General features: G+C 45.0%; 1 protein-coding gene across 1 annotated transcript in view; it reads right to left on the reverse strand.

The window, feature by feature from the left end:
* LOC115461366 (membrane-spanning 4-domains subfamily A member 15-like) overlaps positions 1-25,285 on the reverse strand; it is a 93,683-nt gene that overhangs the window by 45,492 nt on the left and 22,906 nt on the right. Inside the window, exons 3-5 of the mRNA XM_030191124.1 lie at positions 22,414-22,470; positions 14,012-14,128; positions 2,167-2,283 (exon numbers count right to left, since the gene is read on the reverse strand). Of these exons, the coding sequence (XP_030046984.1) occupies positions 2,167-2,283; positions 14,012-14,128; positions 22,414-22,470 (291 nt within the window). The remainder of the gene's footprint in view (positions 1-2,166; positions 2,284-14,011; positions 14,129-22,413; positions 22,471-25,285) is intronic.

Here is a 25,285-nt window from a genome sequence, read left to right on the forward strand (position 1 = left end):
TCAACTGTTATATTTTTTTAAAAATATTTTTAAAATTTCCACTAGGTATTCATGAATACCTAAATAAAGAGGCTTAGGTGGGCCAGAATACCAGTTATGATTTTCAGTTAGTAGTGCAATCCTTGGTCTTAAGCAGACTTGATTATTGTAAAATGCTGTATATGAGTATTGTGAAGACATGCCTTGACCACTGCCATACTTTCCATTATCAGGAATTTCTCTCTGTTCCCATTCCCAATGTGTTAGTCACCCATCTAAGAGGGTAGTAACTTACCTATGTTAAGGAAATAGCACACAATATTGACAGTTTACTGCATCACACAATAAATAATAATGAGATTCAAAGCATGCAAATGTATTTAAATCACCTCATTATTATGCAAGTTGAATAATGCAGCTTGTGTGGAATTTCACAAACTGTATTATTCATAGAAAAATAATGCTACTTTTGAGCTGGCATTACTTTTTCTTCCCAAGAACATTGGACCTCTAAACTTTGGGTACAATCTTAAAGAGGCCAGAGGTATAATAAGTGCCATGTGACCCCCTTCTCCCCTAGCAACCCCCAAAGACAGCCTCAGACCTCCCAAAACAGCCTCCTTCTCTCTTAGAACAGCACCCCTGGAATCATAGGACAGAACCCTCACACCCAGAACTGCCCACTAGACATCCAAAATAGGCCCCCAACCCCTATAACAGCTCCTCAGGCTCTCAACTCCAGAACAGACCCCACTCCTGAAAGCGATCCCTGGAGCAATTCCTCAGACCTATTGACCCTATCCTTAATGTCTAGTGGAAGGGATACAACAATGATCCCCAGATACTCCTGCTCCCTATGCTGCTGGGTTCACAATAGCACCAATAAACTCCTGTTAGATACTACCACTAGGAGTCAAAACTCTACTAAAAAAGGAGCACACCACTTTATCTGGCAGCTTGACTCCTAGTGGTGGTAACACAAGACTACGACTAGGGGTCAACTGGTACCATTTACCCAGAAGCTTAAAGGAGTAACTGGGGATCACTCGTATGCCCTCTTGCTAGGCACCAGCTCTCAGCGAAGGGACCAATCATTGATTGGGTGCAGTGATTACATGAATATTAAATGCTCCCATAGGCAGCAGGATAGGGTAAGCCACTGCAGCCATGGCCTCTCCAATATATCTACCCAACACAGCATCAGTGATTAAAGAGCTTAGAGGATGGAGCCAGAGATTGGTTTGTTTGGCCCTTCCAATCAAAAACTGTTATGCTGCTCCTGAGTGGTACAACTGCTGACTGTTGTAATGGTACTTAACATTCAGTCCACTAGCAGACTATCCTCCTCCCACTGGGTTCCAAGGAGGGTTCATGGGTTCTGTTTCTTGGGGGTTATGAAGGGGTTTGAGGAGAGGGGAGGCATTTGACACAATGTTTGTAAACTTAGCAGATGTAGGCACCTCAGCTCAGCCCCTAGATTTTTTTTTAATATCTGTAATCAAACTGGGTGTCAGGTACTACATATTTTTTTAATATTTAAGGGGGACAGTTGATTCACTACATTTTAAGATTTGCGGTAGGTCTGTGTTGTGTACATTACATACAGATATATGTGGGAGTAGATGGGAGAGGGTCAGGCTGTTTCCTTTATTTGTTTACATTAGGACTGTTTTTTAGTGGTATGATTTAAACAGGTAAGTTATAAGAATAGCAGCTAAATATCACTAGTTTTCAGATACATTTAGACCCATCCTTAGACCACCTCAAATCATGCCTTTAACTCAGAATGGATAACTTTGGTTTTCGAATATCAGTAGGGATTTCATAGACCATGCAAATTCACACTGAGATCATGGCCACACATGCTCAGTGCTGTTTTGCTGTAGGGGAAACTTTGCATGTACCAACATGGATAAAGAGATTCCTGCATGAAGACAGGATGCAGTTAATACATTCTGAACCTTAATGCTAGGTGGGCTCAAAATGCTATATTATTAACTGATATTCGACCTCCTGCATAGCCTCCACTGAGTTCTCTGTAGGGATTCATTTATTCATCAGCTTCTTGAAGAATTGTTCATATACAATTTTTTTACAAGCCATCAAACCGGGTGAATCTCCTTTGTAATCACTATCATGCTGAATATTATCACTGTTCGTATTATCACTAGTTATTTCCATACTGACCTCAGGCCTACGAGAAGAGAAGAGGTTATGACACACAGCCTGATATCCAAAGCAAGAAGCTGAAACTGCAATGCAAAACCCCAAGACTGCTGAAGTCAGAAGCAGAGACAATATATCCTAAAAAAAAAAAAAGATGGTTTGTGCATAATACAGTAATTAATAATTGATAAGGACATGCAGGACAAAAACTTTTGTTTCGGTATTCCTTTCATTTTGGTTTGATTGTTTTTGTTTCATTTTGATTGTTCTGGGGTTCCTTCTGTCTCATTTCATGGTGGAATGGCCACAAGGTGAATTCCTTGGTACTATCATTTTTTTTTTTTTTTAAATCATTTCAAAGCCCCTCGAGTCCCCTTTCCCCCTGTATACCGCTAGTTCTACCAGTGTCTCCTCCCACTCTCTCCTCTCCCATCTTTAAACCTCATCCCCAGACTCATAACCTCCTTTCTGGCTCATAACTCTGTTCCCATTGAATCTTCTAACCCTTTGTATCACCTACCCCTGCAACCCCAGGCCCCTCAAGGTTTCCCAAACCAGCCCACATCATTGTAGAGTTTGTTGCCAGAACAGAAGGACAGATTGGGGAATTGTTCCTGCCCTTTTCAACCAGGGGGACTCCTGGGGTAAGCTGGAGAAGTTGGGGGTGCAGGTAATGAGAGTGGGGATTGTAAATATTGGGTGGTACAGGGTTTGAAGACCAAGTGGCATTATGAGCTGGACAGTAGGTGGTTATGAGCTGGAGAAATTGAATTTGGAGCCTATGGAGCGTGGGTAGAGTGGGTCCTAATACAGGGAAATGATGTGCAGGGAAGCAACTGCAAGGGAGTTAAGGGGGCTAAACCTATAAGAAGCCATCTAGTTTTAGGCAGCAAGAAAGCATGTAAATGGTGATATATTACTCATTTACACGGATATCTCTTATAGAATAGTGACTAGCAGAAAGGGTGTGTGCATGGGTAGAGTCTGGATGAAGCATGGACAGTATGCACACACCCACACACATAAATTGTCTGTTCATGCATACATGCAGGATTTGGCATTTACACCAGCCATAGGTGCCAGTGTAAGTGGTCATGCCTAGATGTACGTGCTTTCTCTCTCACTTGTACAGGTATTCCGTAAAGCGAAGATACTTACCTGTAGCAGGTACTCTCCGAGGACAGCAGGCTGATTGTTCTCACTGATGGGTCGACATTCACTTATGCCCAAGCTGGGCTGACTCTTGAGGGTCATGTCACGGCTCATAGTGTTAGAGCCATGGCAGAGTCAGTGGCCCACTTGAAGTCAGCCACTATAGAGGAGATTTGCAAGGCTGCGATGTGGTCATCAGTCCACACATTTACATGTCATTACTGCCTTCAGCAGGATTCTCGACGCGACAGTTGGTTTGGGCAGTCAGTGCTGCAGAATCTGTTCGTGGTTTAGAATCCAACTCCACCCCCCCCCCCCCCCCAGGCCCATTTTTATTCTGTTCCAGGCTGCACTCTCAGTTAGCTGTTTCTTTGTAGGTCAATTCTTGCTATGTCCTCACCATTGTGAGGCCCAATTGACCTTTCTTTGTTGTTTTGAGTGAGCCTGGGGTGCTAGGGATACCCCATCAGTGAGAACAAGCAGCCTGCTTGTCCTCGGAGAAAGCGAAGATACTTACCTGTAGCAGGTATTCTCCGAGGACAGCAGGCTGATTGTTCTCACAAACCCACCCACCTCCCCTTTTGGAGCTGTTGTTGTTGTTCTTTGATATAACTGAGGCGGGAACGGACGCGCACGGGCGGGAAGATGGCCACGCATGCGTGGTGCGAGTCCCTTGCGCTCCAGAGACTGTCGCAAAGCTCTAGGATTTTTACTGGGAAAAATGCTCCGTTCCTGGGCTGCCGTGGACGCCGACCCATCAGTGAGAACAAGCAGCCTGCTTGTCCTTGGAGAAAAATAAGCAGCCACCTATTTTTCTGTCTAGAATAGACTTAAAACCAGTGCCAACAGTAGGTGCCCTATTTTCTCTAATATGAATTTATTTAAAAAAAAAAAAAAAAAACAAGAACCAAACTTGATCTAAGCAATAGCACAGTGCTGATAAACAATCGTTTTGCTTCCAAAAAGTTAGAAACAAGATTTTTACATAGTATCATCTTCACCCCCTCTTAGCCTACTATAAACATGGGAGGAATCCCACACCAAAAAACTGAGAATTAAGGGAAGGGGAAATGGGACTTGATATACAGCCTTTCTGAGGTTTTTGCAACTACATTCAAAGTGGTTTACATATATTCAGGTACTTATCTTTTGTACCAGGGGCAATAGAGGGTTAAGTGACTTGCCCAGAGTCACAAGGAGCTGCAGTGGGAATTGAACTCAGTTCCCCAGGACCAAAGTCCACTCCACTAACCACTAGTCTACTCCTCCACCAAATAGCTATATTATTTTTTTAAAAAGGTGGAATGGTAACCTAACAATTGTAGAACATCTCCTATTCAAGGGTTGCCAACTATCCTACCAGGAGAGGCACTAGATTTCAGAAAGCTACTCAGCTGTTTTGGATCCCAAAAAAACAAAACTTTTATTAGTACATTTCAAGCAACATTTGTAAAGAAAACAGAAATAAAATCTTGCACCCAAGTCTGAACACTCCTGGCATGGGGGGGGGGGGGGGGGAGGCAGAACAGGATGACAGTATGCCATGGGGATGATGGGGGAGAGGGCAGAGCAAGGTATGCATTCCATGGGGAGGAGGGGACAGAGCAAGGCAATAGTGTGTCATGGGGATGGTGGGTGGAGAGGGGCAGAGGAAGGTGACAGTATGCCATGGAGAAGGGGGAGCAGAGCAACACAGCAAGATAAGAGTGTGCCCTACAGTTTGGGGAGAGGCAGAAAAATCTGAGAATGTACCATGGGTATTGGGGGGGGTGGTAAGAAAAAAAAGAAAGGGCTAGAGAAATTTGAGAGTGTAGTATAGAGATGAAAAGGTGATAGAGAAAGTTGAGATTGTGCCACTAGTGTGGGGACAGATGAAGCTTGAGGATGTGCCATGGGAAGGGGTGGGGGAGTGAAACAATAATAACTGGAAAGGAGAAAGTATGAGAGCTTGAAGTGTGTGCCTCAGGAGAGGGAGGATGAGAGGTGGGGTATTGCATGCTGGAGAAGATTCTGGGGCAGAATTAGGGGTCTAGTTAGAGGGAGTGAGAGCTGCAGATGAATACAGAGGAGAATAGAGATGCTGAGAGGGCAGGTGCTGAACACGGAGGGAGGAAGGGAGAGCGGGAAAGGGACACAGAGGGAAGATGGATAGAGGATATGGTGAGAGAAGAAATATCAAATAGACAGGAGACCCTGAAAAGACGGGGAAAGAAACAGAGAAAAGCAGAAAAGAGACATCAGGACCAAAGAAAATAGAAAAATAAAATACTCGGACAACAAAGGTAGAAAAAAGTATTTTATTCTGAATTTATTAATTGGAATATGTCAGCTTTTAGAAATGCATCTCTCTGGTATTTTGCATTTGAGTTTCTATTTCTCTGTTAGTGCTGAGTGCAGAGTCCAACTTCCTGAGGTTCTCAGTTCAGTTTTTTGCCTTCATATCTCTATTACTGATGTATGGCCCCTTGTTTCACATTTGTTGAGGGTCTGCATGTGTTTTTTGTGTGTGACCATGGTATGGTATTCTGCTAGCATGTACAATCCGTGTAGAGACCTTGTTGCAGTCCTGTTTAATTTTTTTCACTAGATGGTGTATCAGTGTTTTAGGACATGGTGTAATATTTACAGTGCTGCCTTTTCATGCATAAGGTTATTGCTTTTTGAGTCCTGGGAGTTAGTGCTGTTGTGCAAACTCACATTCAGAATCATACCATACTATAAATTTGTATATAGTGTTTTGCAGTGGAGAAATTGTGTGCTGGCCTTACTGAGGTGACATCAAAACTTTAATTTTAGTTTGTTATAACATCAGAGAATGTTGGCAACTCTGCACTGTGGTCCAGTATATTCCTTCTCTCCACTACCCCCATGTCCAGCCAGGGCCGTGCTAACCCGGTAAGCGAGGTAAGCATGGCAGGGGGCGCTTCCCTCTGGGGGGCGCCGCCGTACCTTGCTCACCTCGCTCGCCCTCTCGCAACATCCTTTTTCTTTTTTGTTCTTTTAAATTTACCTCCGTGGTGGCAGTTCCGGCAGCGCAGCGTCAGGGAAGGAGGCGGCGCTCCCGACATCTCTAGCCTTCCCTTCACTGTGTTCCGCCTTCTTCTGACGTCATGACGTCAGAAGAAGGCGGAACATTACACAGCGAAGGGAAGGCTAGACGTCGGGAGCGCCACCTCCTTCCCTGACGCTGCGCTGCCGGAACCTCCACGGAGGTAAATTTAAAAAGAAAAAAAAAAAGAAAAGGGATGTTGGGGGGAGAGAAGAGGGTGAGCAGTTGTACAATGGGAGCGGGAGGGCAGGGGAGAAACGACAGCATGGATGCGAAGGGGGGGGGCATGGATGCGAAGGGGGGGGAGAAGAAGGCGGGCCAGGCTGGGAAATGGGAGAGAGAGAGGAGCATGGATGCGAGGGGGGTGTTAATATGTGTTCTAGCTTGAGACCTATCCACTGGAATAGTGGTGGGCCAAGCTACATGGCTTAAAACAGCTGAAAAGCACTAACTAGGCCTGATAACCAGCTGATGGCCTTATAGCAGAGAGCCTGCAAGAGCAGGACTGCTTGGTGAGTCTTATTGAAACCTGGTACAACTTTCAAATTGAGTGTAACACTTAAGATGTAGAAATTAATGACAAAAATGGTAAAAAGCTTGGTTCTTAAAATGGAGTTTGTCTTTATAAAATGGTTTCCAGTGTCACAAGATATAAAGACACAGATCTCTCTCAGTATTAGGAAAGAGGTTTTAAAAGTGTTGAAATTGGCACTATGAAGAAATCTTTGAGAGGAGGGGCAGGTGGGCACCTGATCTGCGGTTAAGTGTGATTCAGAGATGAAACAAGATTAGAGAAAAAAGTCCCTCTCCAATTGACTTGTATGTACTGAAAATGCTATATAAGAAGTGGGCACCAGAGCTATCGTTGGAACATTTTCCCCAACGAATCTCCGAAAGGCGAAGCTCTGGCCGGTTGAACCCAGAATCTGTCTGATGAATGTACCAAACTGAAGTCCTGATTTGGGTGAGAATAAAAGACTATTTCTTTCACTAAATTGTTTCAGTCTTTGTTTCAATCTATTCTCTCTCCTCCACCTGTTTCACAGAATACTACACACACAAGTAAGATTCTTTCTTTCTCACTCACATAGATTTATGTGGGAACATAAATGGCCAAAGATTCACTTAGATACAGTTAGACAGAAAGCTGTGGTCATGGGAATTAGATTTGAACTGCGCCTTCTGTCACCCCCCTTGCGCCTCCATGACCGGAGGTGCTCCTTAGAACCCCGTGACATAACACCATGGAATGGGGTGTCACTGGAATTCAGGGAGGGGGTGATTAACAAGATCTTAGAAGAGCAAACCCTCTGTACACCTCCGTGGGGAAGGGTCCTGCGGGGGTCTAGAGAGGGGTAAATAAAAACAGGGGTCATGGAAGGGAGAGAGGGGAATTGCTGGAAAAGGATGAATGGAGGGGGCAGGGGACAGAGGAGCATGGATGGGCATGGATTGGGAGGGCAGGGCTCAGGGAGAGAGGGGAATTGCTGGAAAAGGATGAATGGAGGGGGCAGGGGACAGAGGAGCATGGATGGGCACTGATTGGGAGGGCAGGGCTCAGGGAGAGAGGGGAATTGCTGGAAAGGGATGAATGGAGGGGGCAGGGGACAGAGGAGCATGGATGGGCATGGATTGGGAGGGCAGGGCTCAGGGAGAGAGGGGAATTGCTGGATAGGGATGAATGGAGGGGACAGATGGGCATGGATGGACATGCATTGCAGGGCAGGGCTCAGGGAGAGAGGGGAATTGCTGGATAGGGATGAATGGAGGGGGCAGGGGGCAGAGGAGCATGGATGGGCATGGATTGGGAGGGCAGGGCTCAGGGAGAGAGAAGAAATTGCTGGACATAGAGGGGAGGGAAGAGAGATGAAGGAGATGAAATGAGGGAAAAGGAAGAGAGGAGAAAAACTGCACATGGATGAAGAAAATAGGCAGAAGCTGAGGACCAGAAATGAAGAAGAAAGGAGGAAAGGAAAGAAATAAATGGAAAGGAAGCCCTGGAAACGGAGTTAAGAGGACAGATAGCAGCAGAATCAGATACTGGGCCAGCATGATCAGAAAAAGAAAGTCACCAGACAACAAAGGTAGAAAAAAAATCATTTTATTTTCATTTTAGTGTTTGGAATATGTCCACTTTGAGAATTTACATCTGCTACCTTTTTTTGCAATGTATAGCAATTTCTTTCTAAGAATATTGCTGACAATTCCTGTCAGTGTGGCAAGTGGTGAGCGATCATTTTCACGGGGGGGGGGGGGGGGGTGCCGCCAACTGATAGTCTGCGGGGGGGCGCCAACTGATAGGCTGCAGGGGGGCGCCAGAGACCCTAGGCACGGCCCTGTGTCCAGCAGTTTCCTCCCCCCCCCCCCCCCAAGTGTCTCCCAACTACACTGTGCAGCCATGGAGCTCTCAAAGCAACTTGAGGTTCATGAAGAACCTGTTGACCTTGTGGCTCCCAATCTCATGAGGTAGCAAAACCAACAAGCTCTCTGAAGGTGGAAATGGAAGGGGAAGATATGTTCGTGAGAGAGAGGCAGACTGGCTGTGGGGAAGTGGGAAATGAGAGAAAGGAGGGGGGGGGGGGCAGATGGACTTAGGCATCATCTAATGACACATCCACTTTAATTCAATTGCCTAAGAGATCTATATACTGAAGCTTGCACTGTTTAATTTTCTTTGCCACTTTATTCTCTGGTATTATCTAACTTTAATAAAAGGTATTATCTACAACTATTTTGCTGACCTTTCTATATGTTTTCAGACATTCTAATTGTAATTCCCATGTGATTGTCTTGGTTTTCTTTACTAATTGTAAACTGCTTAGAACCTTGTGATATTAGCAGTACATAAATAAAGGTTAATAATAATATTATGTATGAATTGTAACTTTTTGCAATTTTCTCCTGGAAATGCAGCTCTGATCTTTAAAAGGTAGCATTAGTGTGAAAGTGTTAGATACACCCTCAAAAAGGAGAACGTGTTTAACATTTGGTGTGACATTATCTCACAAAGCAAAAGAAGAGAGGATGTTCCTGTAGTTATCATAGTTCTCTGGAAATATAAAATAATTACAAAATGGCAAAATCGATTCTATAGGAAATAAAGCGAATGCTACATACCTGTAGAAGGTATTCTCTGAGGACAGCAGGCTGATTGTTCTCACTGATGGGTGATGTCCACGGCAGCCCCTCCAATCGGAAAACTTTACTAGCAAAGGCCTTTGCTAGTCCTCGCGCGCCGATGCGCACCGCGCATGCGCGGCCGTCTTCCCGCCCGAACCGGTTCGTGTTCGTCAGTCCCGTATGTAGCAAGACAAAGACAAGGGAAGACACAACTCCAAAGGGGAGGCGGGCGGATTTGTGAGAACAATCAGCCTGCTGTCCTCAGAGAATACCTTCTACAGGTATGTAGCATTCGCTTTCTCAGAGGACAAGCAGGCTGCTTGTTCTCACTGATGGGGTATCCCTAGCCCCCAGGTTCACTGAAAACAACAAACATGGTCAATTGGGCCTCGCAACGGCGAGGACATAAGTGAGATTGACCTAACAATTTATCCAACTAACTGAGAGTGTAGCCTGGAACAGAATAAACATGGACCTAGGGGGGTGGAGTTGGATTCTAAACCCCGAACAGATTCTGAAGCACTGACTGCCCGAATCGACTGTCGCGTCGGGTATCCTGCTGCAGGCAGTAATGAGATGTGAATGTGTGGACAGATGACCACGTCGCAGCTTTGCAGATCTCTTCAATAGTGGCTGACTTCAAGTGGGCCACTGACGCTGCCATGGCTCTAACATTATGAGCCGTGACATGACCCTCAAGAGCCAGCCCAGCCTGGGCGTAAGTGAAGGAAATGCAATCTGCTAGCCAATTGGATATGGTGCGTTTCCCCACTGCCACTCCCCTCCTGTTGGGATCAAAAGAAACAAACAATTGGGCGGACTGTCTGTGGGGCTGTGTCCGCTCCAGATAGAAGGCCAATGCTCTTTTGCAGTCCAATGTGTGCAGCTGACGTTCAGCAGGGCAGGAATGAGGACGGGGAAAGAATGTTGGCAAGACAATTGACTGGTTCAGATGGAACTCCGACACAACCTTTGGCAAGAACTTAGGGTGAGTGCGGAGGACTACTCTGTTATGATGAAATTTGGTGTAAGGGGCCTGGGCTACCAGGGCCTGAAGCTCACTGACTCTACAAGCTGAAGTAACTGCCACCAAGAAAATGACCTTCCAGGTCAAGTACTTCAGATGGCAGGAGTTCAGTGGCTCAAAAGGAGGTTTCATCAGCTGGGTGAGAACAACATTGAGATCCCATGACACTGTAGGAGGTTTGACGGGGGGCTTTGACAAAAGCAAACCTCTCATGAAGCGAACAGCTAAAGGCTGTCCTGAGATCGGCTTACCTTCCACACGGTAATGGTATGCACTGATTGCACTAAGGTGAACCCTTACAGAGTTGGTCTTGAGACCAGACTCAGACAAGTGCAGAAGGTATTCAAGCAGGGTCTGTGTAGGACAAGAGCGAGGATCTAGGGCCTTGCTGTCACACCAGACGGCAAACCTCCTCCATAGAAAGAAGTAACTCCTCTTAGTGGAATCTTTTCTGGAAGCAAGCAAGATGCGGGAGACACCCTCTGACAGACCCAAAGAGGCAAAGTCTATGCTCTCAACATCCAGGCCGTGAGAGCCAGAGGCTGGAGGCTGGGATGCAGAAGTGCCCCTTCGTCCTGTGTGATGAGGGTCGGAAAACACTCCAATCTCCACGGTTCTTCGGAGGACAACTCCAGAAGAAGAGGGAACCAGATCTGACGCGGCCAAAAGGGAGCAATCAGAATCATGGTGCCTCGGTCTTGCTTGAGTTTCAACAAAGTCTTCCCCACCACAGGTATGGGAGGATAAGCATACAGCAGACCTTCCCCCCAGTCCAGGAGGAAGGCATCCGATGCCAGTCTGCCGGGGTCCTGAAGTCTGGAACAGAACTGAGGGACCTTGTGGTTGGCTCGAGATGCAAAGAGATCTACCAAGGGGGTGCCCCACACCTGGAAGATCTGGCGCACTACTCGGGAGTTGAGCGACCACTCGTGAGGTTGCATAATCCTGCTCAGTCTGTCGGCCAGACTGTTGTTTATGCCTGCCAGATATGTGGCTTGGAGCACCATGCCGTGACGGCGAGCCCAGAGCCACATGCTGATGGCTTCCTGACACAGGGGGCGAGATCCGGTGCCCCCCTGCTTGTTGATGTAATACATGGCAACCTGGTTGTCTGTCTGAATTTGGATAATTTGGTGGGACAGCCGATCTCTGAAAGCCTTCAGAGCGTTCCAGACCGCTCGTAACTCCAGGAGATTGATCTGCAGATCGCGTTCCTGGAGGGACCAGCTTCCCTGGGTGTGAAGCCCATCGACATGAGCTCCCCACCCCAGGAGAGACGCATCTGTAGTCAGCACTTTTTGTGGCTGAGGAATTTGGAAAGGACGTCCCAGAGTCAAATTGGACCAAATCGTCCACCAATACAGGGATTTGAGAAAACTCTTGGACAGGTGTATCACGTCTTCTAGATCCCCAGCGGCCTGAAACCACTGGGAAGCTAGGGTCCATTGAGCAGATCTCATGTGAAGGCGGGCCATGGGAGTCACATGAACTGTGGAGGCCATGTGGCCCAGCAATCTCAACATCTGCCGAGCTGTGATCTGCTGGGACGCTCGCACCCGCGAGACGAGGGACAACAAGTTGTTGGCTCTCATCTCTGGGAGATAGGCACGAGCCGTCCGAGAATCCAGCAGAGCTCCTATGAATTTGAGTCTCTGTACCAGTACCGGTACCGGAGGGGAAGGGCGCAACAGCTCTCCCAGGATCACTGGGAGAACGGCCCGGAGACTCTCGTGCAGAGCGGCTGTGGAGAAAGACATGGAAGCCGATGCAGGCGTCGAGGTCAGAGTCTGTTCCGGGCGTGGAAGCTGTTCCGGGCTGTCCAAGGTGGAGCGCATCGACACCTCCTGAACAGAGGGTGAGCGGTCCTCCCGGTGCCGATGCCTACTGGGTGCCGACTCCCTCGGTGACCCAGAGCTCTCGGTACCGATGCGGGAAGGAGACCGGTGTCGATGCTTCTTTGACTTTTTCAAAAGAAGCATGTCACCGGAACTTCCCGGTACCGACGAGGAGGACGTAGAATCCAGCCGTCACTTCCTCGGGGCCGAGGCCGAAGAAGGTCGGTCTCGGGGGGGCTGTACCGCAGGAGCCCTCAGGGTAGGGGGAGACCTACCCGAAGGCTCACCGCCACCAGCAGGGGAATGGACAGCCCTCACCTGCACTCCAGTCGAAGCACCACCGTCCGACGACATCAGCACTAGTGAAGGTCCCGGTACCACCGACGCCGACGCAGCCTTTCGATGTCTCGGTACCGACGATACAGAGGGTCGATGCCTCGATGCAGTCGATGTAGTCGATGCCGAGGTCGAAGGTCTTGAAGCTGTCGATGTCGATGCACACAATGCCCCCGGTGCTGTTGCCGACGAAGAGCCCGAGAACAACACGTTCCACTGGGCCAATCTCGCTACCTGAGTCCTCTTCTGTAAAAGGGCGCAAAGACTACAGGCCTGCGGGCGGTGCCCAGCCCCCAGACACTGAAGACACGATGCGTGCCTATCAGTGAGCGAGATTACCCGGGCGCACTGGGTGCACTTCTTGAAGCCGCTGGGAGACTTCGATGACATGGGCAAAAAAATCACGCCGGCGAAATCAAAACTCGTAATGGCGGTAAAGGCACCAAAAATAGGGAGAGAAAAAACCCGAACCGAGGCCTCAAAAAGGCCTACCCCGAAAACGAAAGGAAACTTAGCGGGGCAAAAGCTGGAAACAGGGAAAAGGGGAAAAGTCCGTAAAGGTCTTCTTCTAATTTTTTTTTTTCAGCAAAAAACGCGAAGACGCGCGAGGGTCAACTTGAGGGGCGCGAAACGGCGCAAAACACGACCGTCCCGAGCGCGGACAAAAGAAGACTGACGAACATGAGCCGGTTCGGGCGGGAAGACGGCCGTGCATGCGCGGTGCGCATCGGCGCGCGAGGACTAGCAAAGGCCTTTGCTAGTAAAGTTTTACGATTGGAGGGGCTGCCGTGGACGTCACCCATCAGTGAGAACAAGCAGCCTGCTTGTCCTCGGAGAAAGGGAGCTATACAGCTACAGAAAAACTGAAACCCTGCAAATATCGAGACCGATTTGCCAAGTAGTGCTCTCATAGGAATAGAATAGGGACGGAATTCAAAAAGGCGTGAGATAAACAGAGAAGTTCCCTCTAAGGCATGAAGCATTTCCACTCACAGTAAAACTTAACTTTTATACTTTAAAGAAAAAAAGAGACATAGAAGGGGATAAAATTGTATTGGGTGTCAGTTATGACCCTAAAGACAAAGGAGGGATAACCCACATGGAGTCGCAGGTACAACCTTGGCCACCTCTCTAGGCAGACTTGATCAACCATGCTGGTCTTTATCTGCTTTCATTTACTATGTTACTATGAAATGGAAAAAAAACTTAAAAACTGAGGGAGATTCCCAAGCTTACCTTGTAAGGTGAACTAGGTTTCTCAGGTATGCTGAGATTGTCAAATTGTACCTCAATACATGTCATACTAGTTTTGTTTATAGTATAAATCCAACATAACAGAATACATACAAACAAAACAGCTTCAAAACCTTGGCCAGTTAATAGATGGATGTCAGCTGAGATGGCAATTATAGCACTAGCTGCAGTCAGAGCTCCAACAGTGTTCAACCACAAACTGCTTCGCACCTGAACAGAAAGTAAAGAGATTCAATATCACTGTGAAGGATTCCGTTCATAGATTTGCTATCAATGTTTCTGTTTGTTTTTTGATCAGATAAAATCAGTGGAAGAATCTAGAGTCTCTTATTTTCTATAAAGTATCAGATGGCATGGTATATATATCTATAAAACAAAGAGGGGCATAATCGAACGGGGACGACCATCTCTAAGGGTGCCCATCTCTAAGGACGTCCCAGCAAAGGGGCGGGGAAACCTGCATTATCGAAACAAGATGGGCGTCCATCTTTCGTTTCGATAATATGGTCGGGGACGCCCAAATCCCAACATTTAGGTCGACCTTAGAGATGGTCGTCCTTAGGTTGTCCTTAGAGATGGTCATCCCTGGTTTTTGGCGATAATGGAAACCGAGGACGCCCATCTCAGAAATGACCAAATCCAAACCATTTAGTCGTGGGAAGAGCCAGCATTCGTAGTGTACTGGTCCCCCTCACATGCCAGGACACCAACCGGGCACCCTAGGGGGCACTGCAGTGGACTTCACAAATTGCTCCCAGGTGCATAGCTCCCTTACCTTGGGTGCTGAGCCCCCCAACCCCCTAAAAAACCCACTCCCCACAACTGTACAACACTACCATAGCCCTAAAGGGTGAAGGGGGGCACCTACATGTGAGTACAATGGGTTTCGGGTGAGTTTTGAAGGGCTCACATTTACCACCGCAAGTGTAACAGGTAGGGGGGGATGGGCCTGGGTCCGCCTGCCTGAAGTGCACTGCACCCACTAAAACTGCTCCATGGACCTGCATAATGCTGTTAGGGAGCTGGGTATGACATTTGAGGCTGGCATAGAGGCTGACAAAAAAAAAATTTTAAGTTGTTTTTTAGGGTGGTAGGGGGTTGGTGACCACTGGGGGAGTAAGGGGAGGTCTTTCCCGATTCCCTCCGGTGGTCATCTGGTCAGTTTGGGCACCTTTTTGAGGCTTGCTCATCAAAAAAATGGACCAAGTAAAGTCGGCCAAGTGCTCGTCAGGGACGCCCTTCTTTTTTCCATTATCGGCCAAGGATGCCCATTTGTTAAGCACGCCCCAGTCCCGCCTTCGCTACACCTCCAACACGCCCCCGGGAACTTTGGTCATCCCCTCGACGGAAAGCAGTTGAGGGCACCCAAAATCGGCTTTCGATTATGCCGATTTGGGCGACCCTGAGTGAAGGACGCCCATCTCCCGATTTATGTCAGAAGATGGGCACCCTTCTCTTTTGAAAATAAGCCTGAAAGTCACTGATCTGTAGCAGGTGTTCTCTGAGGACAACAGGATAGGAATCCTCACACATGGCTGACAGACTCCACATGGGAACTTGTCTCCAGCACTTTTTCCAGACCCTTGAGAATGTCTCACTTCACATCAGTGGCATGTCATTGGGGGGGGGGGGGGAGAACTATGGTAACCATGGGTGAGCAATAGGGTATCCGGCGAGGTCCTACCTGATCAATTCTCACCGACCAATTACCCTCTGGAAGAAAGAAGTCACAGTAAGAACAATGATGGTCATTGGGTGAGAGACAGAAGCGCCGGCAGAGGGCGGGGCAAGAGTGTTATGTGGGAAAACGGAGGGGGAGGGCAGAAGTGGAGGGCAGAAGCCAGAAGTGCGGGTCTAGAAGAAGAAGGAAAATGGCTGTGGTGTAGCAAACTCACTGCCATGGGCCTATAACAAAGGGTCAGACTATTAAAATTGAACATCGAGTTCCACTATACATACTAGATTTTAAAATAAATCTAGAGATACATCCAATTCAGCCTTCTTACTGTCTACACCTCTTCCTTCTTTCTAATGATCAACCAAGTAACATTTTTCTTTACATATACACTGTCTTTGAAGAATATTTGGCAACAAAGTTATGGGGGGGAATGGATCTCAGTTGGGGGGGGGGGAGAATTAGGGGGAAATTGACCTAGTTGGGAATTGTCCAGAGGGTAATTGTTGAGTGGGAATTGTCCAGATGGGAACTGGCCTAGAACTAGGCAACAGGCATCCCACTCCTCTACCTTTCCTTTCCTCTTCCCTTCCACCTCCCCCTTCCAAAATTACCTTAGCTGGCAGAGATCTCAAAAGCCCTGCCAGCTGAAGAAATCCAGAGCAGACCCCGAACCCCTTAACCACAGCAGCTCAAAATGCCATTACTGATGCTGGCACTGTGTTCCATGCATGAAGTAAGAATTTACAGAATGGAATTTGCGCAAGGTGCTGGCATCTGCAGTGGCTCTTTGGGCTGCTGACATCCGGGATTTAGGGGATCAGGGCTAGCTCTAGATTTGTACAGCTGGTGGGGCTTGTGGATCCCTGTCAACAGCAAAAATGTGTTCCCAGCTTCTGGGTAGGCCTGACACAAAAGTGGATAAGTACATAAGTATTGCCATACTGGGATAGACCGAAGGTCCATCAAGACCAGCATCCTGTTTCCAGTCCAGGTCACAAGTACCTGGCAAGATTTTATGCTGCTTATTCTAGAAATAAGCAGTGGATTTTTCCCTAAGTCTATTTTAATAATGGTCTATGGACTTTTCCTTTAGGAAACCATCTAAACCTTTTTAAAACCCCGCTAAGCTAACTGCTTTTACTACATTCTCTAGCAACAAATTCCAGATTTTAATTACACGTTGAGTGAAGAAATAGTTTCTCCAATTCATTTTAAATTTACTACTTTGTAGCTTCATTGTGTGCCCCCTAGTCCTAGTCCCAGACCCACCTATGGCTATGATCCTGCTGCACATATGCTCCTATTCCTGCCTGCATGAACCTTTTCAGTTCATTCTACCTTAACCCTTCATTTACATGTTTAGATTAATTAATTGTAAGTTGTATTTTTGGTTTTAATTTGATCTTTTTGCAATAGATGGTGTTTTTGTCTGTATACTTGTAATATAGAATTATCAACAAAAAAGTAATAAGGGGATCTGCAATGGAAAGCATGAAAACTCATGAAGCATTAAGAGGAAAAGGCCTCGAGAAGCCTCCAGCTATAATAATGCTGTTAGGGGCTGGACTTCGTCATCATCGGCCAAAAACCTCTAATACAATAACATTAATTCTTCTTTGTTTTCTGTTTTTTTTCTTTTTTATCTATTTTATCCCACTATCAAACTTGAAAATAAGAAAAACACCGGATTGTACTTATCTTTATCCGGTATGGTATCATGCGGATTCTTCCAACACAACGACCACGACCAACGGTGTCCCCCGTTTCGTGGACCTGCTTCAGGGTCTGTGGTCCTTGTGTTTTCCTCCGCTTTGAGATCTATAGTTGTAATAGACACACTGACCATTATCAACTCAGATTGGTATGTTTCATTCCTTTTGATACTGAATTTTATGTATGACTTCTTTTATGTACTGTTTTTAGTCAATTATGTATAATAAGTGAATTATTCAGGGGTCCTTTTACAAAGGTGCGCTAGCATTTTTAGCACTCGCTAAATGTTAGAGACACCCATATATTTATATGGATGTCTCTAGAGTTTAGTGCACACTAATCATTAGCGCACCTTTGGAAAAGGACCCCTAAGATTTTTAGTGATCATGTATTATTTATTGTACATATGTTTTGGTCCTTTTTATTAGTTTTTAAACATCTGGTCTTTTAAATGGGTTTTATTATGTGAGTACAAAATTGTATATTTGTTTTTGAATGTTTCATTTATTTATTCTTTGCAGAAATACAGACTCAAGGAAGGCATGCTTAGGGCTCTGTTTACGAAGATGCGCTAGAGGCATGTTAGCGTTTTTAGCACACACTAACCATTAGTGCGCACTAACTATGTAGATGCCCTTATGGGCGCCTACACGGCACGCGCTAATTTTGTACAAACACTAAAAATGCTAGCACACCTTAGTAAACAGGGCCTTTAGTGCTGAAACGCAGAACTGCGTAAAAAAAAAGAGTCTGTTTTATACAATTGTGTCTAGAGTTGATTTTAATAAAAATCCCTATGTTGGAACCTCTTTGGTTTTCCCCCTTTTTGTCTTTTTGTGGCTTATTTGATTTTTCAGGGGGTTTCTTCTGTTTTATCTGGAAATATAGCCCAGTGAAATCAAATGACTCTATGATGGAATAAATATCTAGATGGGAGCTCAAGGCCTAAAACAGCTGAAACCAAACAGCCAAGAGAAAATAAAACTTAAACATGACCACAAAACTTAACTAGGGCAGCCTACTGAGAAATATAACCACATGACAGTGATAGAACTTACACACAAGGAATATATTTTTTCAGATAAAATTACGTGCTGAGATGACTAAAGCTAAAGACATTTGACAGGCTCCACAGAAAACTAAGGACAGTGGCAGGCCGAAATAGGCATGCATGTGAAGTGAGACATTCTGAAAAGTTCTGAAAAACATTTTGTTGACAGATTCCCTTGTGGGTCCCATCAGATGACATCACCCATGTGTGAAGATTCAACTATCCTGCTTGCCCGCAGAGAAATCTGTTTTCAGCATTAGTTGTAACATGGTGTGGGCATGTGGGGGAGGGGGGGGGAGGCAGCAAATGTTACAAATACTAATGCTAAATTGGTTTCACACATCCTCACCCACTGCCAATATGATTTCCTTGCCCTTTGCTCTCCTTCCTCCACCCAAAGTAAGCAGACAAACTACACTAATGGTTCATAGCTTCCTGCAAAGTTCTTAGATATCCTATATAATCAAATCCATATATAAATAATAAAAATAGTGTTAGATATATAGTCATTTCTTAAAGTTAAAAATTCTCATTAAATATTAAGGCCTAATTATTTTGTACTAATATAATTACATTTTGATATACCATCCTTCCTGCAAGCATTACAGAGTGGTGAATATAATGAAATCAAATATAAAAAGTAAGAAAAGGAACTCTATTGTGTGATAGGAAAGTAGTCAGTCGCACAAAGACAGAGCCACTGTCATAACTTCCTTTTAATCCAAGCTTATTTATTCAAGTTTTCAACATGATACATCAAAACAGATAACAGATACTAAAAAATTGATGCTTATACATAAGAGAAAATGATTCCTGTAATACAATGCAACATGGAAAGAAAACCTAACCCCCCTTTTACAAAGTCACACTACCGACTGTGCGGTAATGCCAACACAGCCCATTCAAAGTGAATTGGCTTTCTAAAAGGGGGGGAGGGTAAATTAACTTAAATTAAACCAAGTTATGTCCTGAACAAGACCATGTAGCTTAATATCCAAAAAAAAGAAAGAAACAGACATGGAAGCTTATATTCACAGTATCTTAATATGTGAATATCTGACAAACTACTGACAATTTGACTTTAGGTAAATTTCTACACTGGACCATAACTTTATTTTAAATGTTGTATTGCCAACTTTATCTGCCATAAAAAGTTCAAACTTATGTATTTGTAAGACAGATTGCCACCATGCTTGTAAAGAAAGTAATGTATTGTCTTTCCAGTTATTTACCACAGATTTGATAGCAATCACTAATAGAAAATTAATAATCTGGAGTCCATTGAGCAAAGATCTGATTCTATCGCTAGGGATCCAAAAGAGATTACTTTTATGGATAATTGGCTATTGATTTGGAAAATTGAAATTATTTTATCTCATACCTGTGACAAAGTTGAATGTATAGTGGCATTCGTAGACTAAGGGCCTGATTTTCGAAAATGATCGCCAGCCATCTTCCAACACAAATCGGGAGATGGCCGGTGATCTCCTGAAGTCGGCCAAATCGGTATAATCGAAAGCCGATTTTGGCCGGCTTCAACTGTGTTCCATCGCGGGGCCGGCGAAAGTTCAAGGGGGCGTGTCGGCATGGTAGCGAAGGCGGGACAGGGGCGTGCGTTGAGATGGCTGGCTTCGCCCGATAATGGAAAAAAAAAGCCGGCCTTCACGAGAATTTGGTCTGCTTTATTTGGACCCTTTTTTTTCAGGTCCAAGTCCCAAAAAAGTGCCCGAACTGACCAGATGACCACCAGAGGGAATCGGGGATCACCTCCCGACTCCCCCAGTGGTCACTAACCACCTCCAACCCTCAAAAAAACAACTTTCAAACCTTTTATTGCCAGCCTCTATGCCAGCCTTAAATGTCATATTCAGGTCCATCGCAGCAGTATACAGGTCCCTGGAGCAATTTTAGTGTGTGCAGTGGACTTCAGGCAGGCGGACTCAGGCCCATCCCCCCCTACCTGTGGTGGTAAATGGGAGCCCTCCAACCCCCCCCCCCAAAACCCACTGTACCCACATGTAGGTGCCCCCTTCATCCCTTAGGGCTATGGTAGTGGTGTATAGTTGTGGGGAGTGGGTTTTTGGGGCTCAGCACTCAAGGTAAGGGAGCTATGCACCTGGGAGCTATTTTTATTTATTGTTTTACTTTTTAGAAGTGCCCCCTAGGGTGCCCGGTTGGTGTCCTGGCATGTGAGGGGGACTAGTGCACTACGAATCCTGGCCCCTCCCACGACCAAATGCCTTGGATTTGGTTGGGTTTGAGATCGCCGGCTTCGGTTTCCATTATGGGCAAAAACCGAGGCCAACCATCTCTGACATTTGGGCGGCCCCAACCGTATTATCGAAAAAAAAGATGGTCGGCCATCTTTTTCGAAAATGTGGTTGGCTCTGCCCGTTCACGGCACCGTACTCGGAGATGGCCGGTGCCGTTCGATTATCCCCCTCTAAATGCCTAAATGTACTTTATGAGACCAACAGTTATTAGTTTGAGATAGATTAGCAACTGCCATTTTTTGTGTGGTCCAAATTGCTCTATGATGGAGGAAATAAAATGTTTGTAGAAAATTAGCAGAAGATAGCAGTTTTCCAAGCTTGGCCCAGAACTACATCCATTTTTTTGGAGAAAATGTATGTTGTACTTCTTCCTCCCTGATTTGCATAAGTCTAGGGCACATTTGAGCATTATTAGATTAAAAAAAGCCTTTTATAGGTGTAAGACCATGTGGCCAATGACGCCATACAGCATGACAAATACAGGATTAACAATGCACTATATACAACGGTCCAATCAGTTCAGGATGCCACATCTACAGGAGGTAGGTAATCACCAAAGGCCTTTTGAAACAGAAAGCTTTCAGAGTCTTCCTAAATTTTGGGTATGACAGTTCTAGGTGAACCTGAGGGGAACTACATTCCAAAGGGAGGGAGCAACATAGTAGAAAGCATTCGGGGCAAAGGGATTTGCAACTGGTGATCGTTCAAAGAGTGGAGAGGTCTGGGAGGTGCATAAGGGACAACAGAAGAGGCAAGGTAAGGGCACTTTTCAGGAACAAGGAAAAATACATTTTACACGTTGTGTAAACAGTATTTAAAATTATATTAAATGGTTTCAAACCTGTCATGAGAAAATGTATACATGTGACTGGGTAGAGTGTTTTTAAATGTAGAACTCTGTGAATATGTGCAAGGGAGAGTGTGGTTTTAAATTGTCTGGATAGATGTTCCCTAAACCCCACCACCACCTTTGCAAAGCCCATTACAGCAAAACCTACTCATCACCCTCCCTTCTCATACTGTGTGAGGGGCAAGTTTCGGAACTGTTTGAATGGGCTTATCACATCAGAACATCACAGATCCCCCTCTCTGGCATATCTCACCTCCCTCCTAACAAAAACTGGTTACTATTTGTGTGTGTGTGTGTGTGTGTGTAGTTCTTTAGGGTCATCTCTGTACACACAATAAAATATCCTGTTTTCAGGTCTGTGTGCAAGTGTATATCTCCTTGCAGCAACCTAGGAGAAAACTTTATAAATTCCATTCAGATGAATAGTAAAGATTAAGCCACAACAGAATGGTAAGAACAGAGGATGACATTTCAGATCCATTTACACTCATACTAAAGTATGAATTAGGCAACAAAGAGCTAGAAATTAATTGGAGCAGGACTGTTCCTAGACAAAATAGTGCCTTGGGCAAGGGTTACTTGTGGTGCCCTCTTCCCTTTCAGGTTTACCTTTTTCCAGTTGGTTGCATAGCCCTTCTGTAGCTCCAACATTGAAGCAGGCTGGGCAGCTGTTGGTCAGTCCACAGAGCACGCAGGCACATCGGGGGAGAGAGTGAAATATACAAAGAAAGAGACCAGGTCTGTCCTAGGAATGGTTCTCCCAGTTGTGCACCCTTTCTGACTGCTTTGACTGAATGGTCATGAGTATTGTAGGCAACCCATGAGTGGGAAGGGTAATATTAGTGAAAACGACAATTATATGAGATGCCTTCACATATTTTACAGCGAGAAGAAGACAGGAAACAGAAATGAATATTTGAAATCACTCACCAGACACCAATAGCCTGTCCTGTAAGCGGCAATAGACAAAGATCCTGAGATAATGAACTGTTGGATAAAGAAAAGGATTATCACATCCCTTTATATATGGGAACAGTCTTTTCTTTTTTAAATAAAACTTCTAATGCCTTCTAGAACACTAAAGTTGCAGGATAATTTGTCTTGTACACATGTGGAAGGTATAAACCATTTCTGTGGGTGAAACACTGATTTACCCATATAAATGTGCTCTTATAAAGTACAGACTGGCGTAAAAGTATGCATCATGGCAGGATGTCACATATTTTGCAAGTAGGCATGTACAGGGGTAGATTTTGGGCAGATTTGCAAGAAGAAGTAATGCTAGCTTAAAGTCAAAAAAGCAAAATTGCTTACTTTTCATAGGGGCTCTCCTTGGATAGCAAGGGAATAGAGCCACAGGTCTAGATGATGTCATTGGCACTGCCCAGATCTGAACTAGATGCTCTCCAGTTATACTCAGAAGAGCTTTATAAGCCCCCCTGAGCATGTAGGGGATCTCCTGTGCTCATGACAGCTACTTTCCTGCCTCAGGTCACAATACAATTTAGATATTGAAGACTTAAGAGAGATTGGTCTTCCTATTCTTCCTAGAAGAATAAGAAATTATAAAATGTTTAGAAAAGTTTTTAAAGCATTTCTTTTTAAGAATTATTTACAAGTATGATATTCTTACTTTTTGATTTACCATTGCTTATACATTCCCAGGGTTTTGCCTGGTTTTCGTGAATTATTACCTCATAGAAATTCGCAGTATTTGCGGAAAGAATATTTGTAATGTAATGTAATTGGTGGCTGGGATTGTGTGGCTCCATTCCCCTGTTGTCCACTGAAAATATCAAGTTTCTTACATGTGTAGGGTGCTTGAGAATTCAGCAGTAAGTGAAGCCTGCTTGAATTCATAAGACCACTACTTTAAACCAATACAATAATACGTTTGCTATGATCTCAGGTCATAGTAAAAGTATTATTGACAGGTGCATCTTCTGCTCTTTCCAGGAAGAGGCAAAAGCTGACAGAAAATGGAAGAACATAGGAGAGTCTACAGTAATCAGTGGGAGGAACTGGTAGCAGCAGAACCTCACCCATGCCACCCCCTACTCCCAACTATAGAATTGGAATTTAATACTGAAACTGTGTGTAGACCACTGCTGCCTCATGCCTGTATTGATGACTAATATTTACCATTGTTTGTAGTCTTCTTCAGCTGCTTACCTCAAGTCAAACAATCCCAAGTAGCAGAGCACATTAAACTAACCACGTTCTCTTAGTTCAAAACAATGAGAAAGAAGGAAACTAAAGGATCGTGAGCCAAGAATCAGACAGATGTTACAATGGTAAATGTGAGTTTATTACTAACAAGTCTGGAATTTTTTAATTAGACTAATAATTTCTTTGAACAACTTCACTTTCAATTCTTCACAATAAACACTTTTTCTTTTACAGGTGCAACTAAATGTTTCTGGCTGCAACAGTGAAACAGGATATCAGACAAGTATTAATATTCAAATAATTTCTCTTACACTGTTAACTTTCTCTAGAGGAAATACCATTTTTCTGAAAATGACTCTGTGTCCAATTTTTGTCTTTCAGATATCCTGGGGACTTGAACCATCTCTATCAGGTAAGTATGGTTTTAATGGTTTTCCCATCCAGAACTCCCACCTTCTATATATAGTCCCACTGTGTTGACGTGATGAAGTTTCACTTTTTGAAGCAGTATTTCTTTTGAGTAAAGCGACCCTGGCGGAAGACGAGACGGCAGCAGAGTTTTGAACCGACTGGAGAGGGAAGAGGTGACTAAGTGGGAGGCCAACAAGAAGCAGATTGCAGTAGTCTAAATGAGAGGTGACAAGGGTGTGGATGAGGGTTCTGGTAGAGTGTTCAGAAAGAAAGGGGCAGATTTTACGGATGTTATAAAGAAAGAAACAACAGGTCTTGGCAATCTGCTGGATATGAGTAGAGAAGGAGAGAGAGGAGTCAAAGATGACCCGAAGGTTATGAGCTGAAGAGACAGGGAGAATGAGAGAGCCATCAACAGAAATAGAAAATGGGGGGAGCGGGGAGGTGGGTTTGGGGGGAAAAATGAGAAGCTCGGTTTTGGTCATGTTTAATTTCAGGTGGCGTTGAGACATCCAAACAGTAATGTCAGACAAGTACGCTGATACTTTAGTTTGGATGCAAGGTGAGATATCAGGGATAGATAGGTAGATTTGGGAGTCATCAGCATAGAGATGGTAGAAAAAGCCATGGGATGAGATTAATGAACCAAGGGAAGAAGTGTAGATAGAAAAGAGGAGGGGACCAAGACTCCTCCATTAGCTTCTGCACCAGCTCCTGCTGTTTCTGAAATTGATGGGTCATGAACGAGAATAAATCCTTGGGATCCATGCTGTCATCTCCCCTTGACGTTTCCTGGAAAGGAAACAACAGAGAACACACCAAGTGTGGCCCTTAAACAGTTCCCCTTCCCTTGTCTGGGGACCAAGAACAGAACCCTGCGGTACGCCGACAGGCAGAGGGATAGAAGTAGAAGAGGATCCACCAGAGTGAACACTATCCTGTGCTTTAACAACCCAATGAAGTAAAACCTTAACTTCCTATTCCCTTAATTATCACACTGACTTACTGTGACATCATATACTGTACAGGGGATTCACTAACTATAAATAAAATAAAAATAAATTAGGCGTCCCTGTCTTCCAGGCCTATTCTCATCATTTTCCCCTGTTATTTTGAAGAGCACTGCTTAATTGAGCTTATTCACTCAAACAGAACCACATCCAATCCTCATATTCACTATAGTCAGATTAAGGACTCCTATTCAGATTTCACCCTGTTCATA

This window comes from Microcaecilia unicolor, chromosome 1 (genome assembly GCF_901765095.1).
Source record: "Microcaecilia unicolor chromosome 1, aMicUni1.1, whole genome shotgun sequence".
NCBI lineage: Eukaryota > Metazoa > Chordata > Amphibia > Gymnophiona > Siphonopidae > Microcaecilia > Microcaecilia unicolor.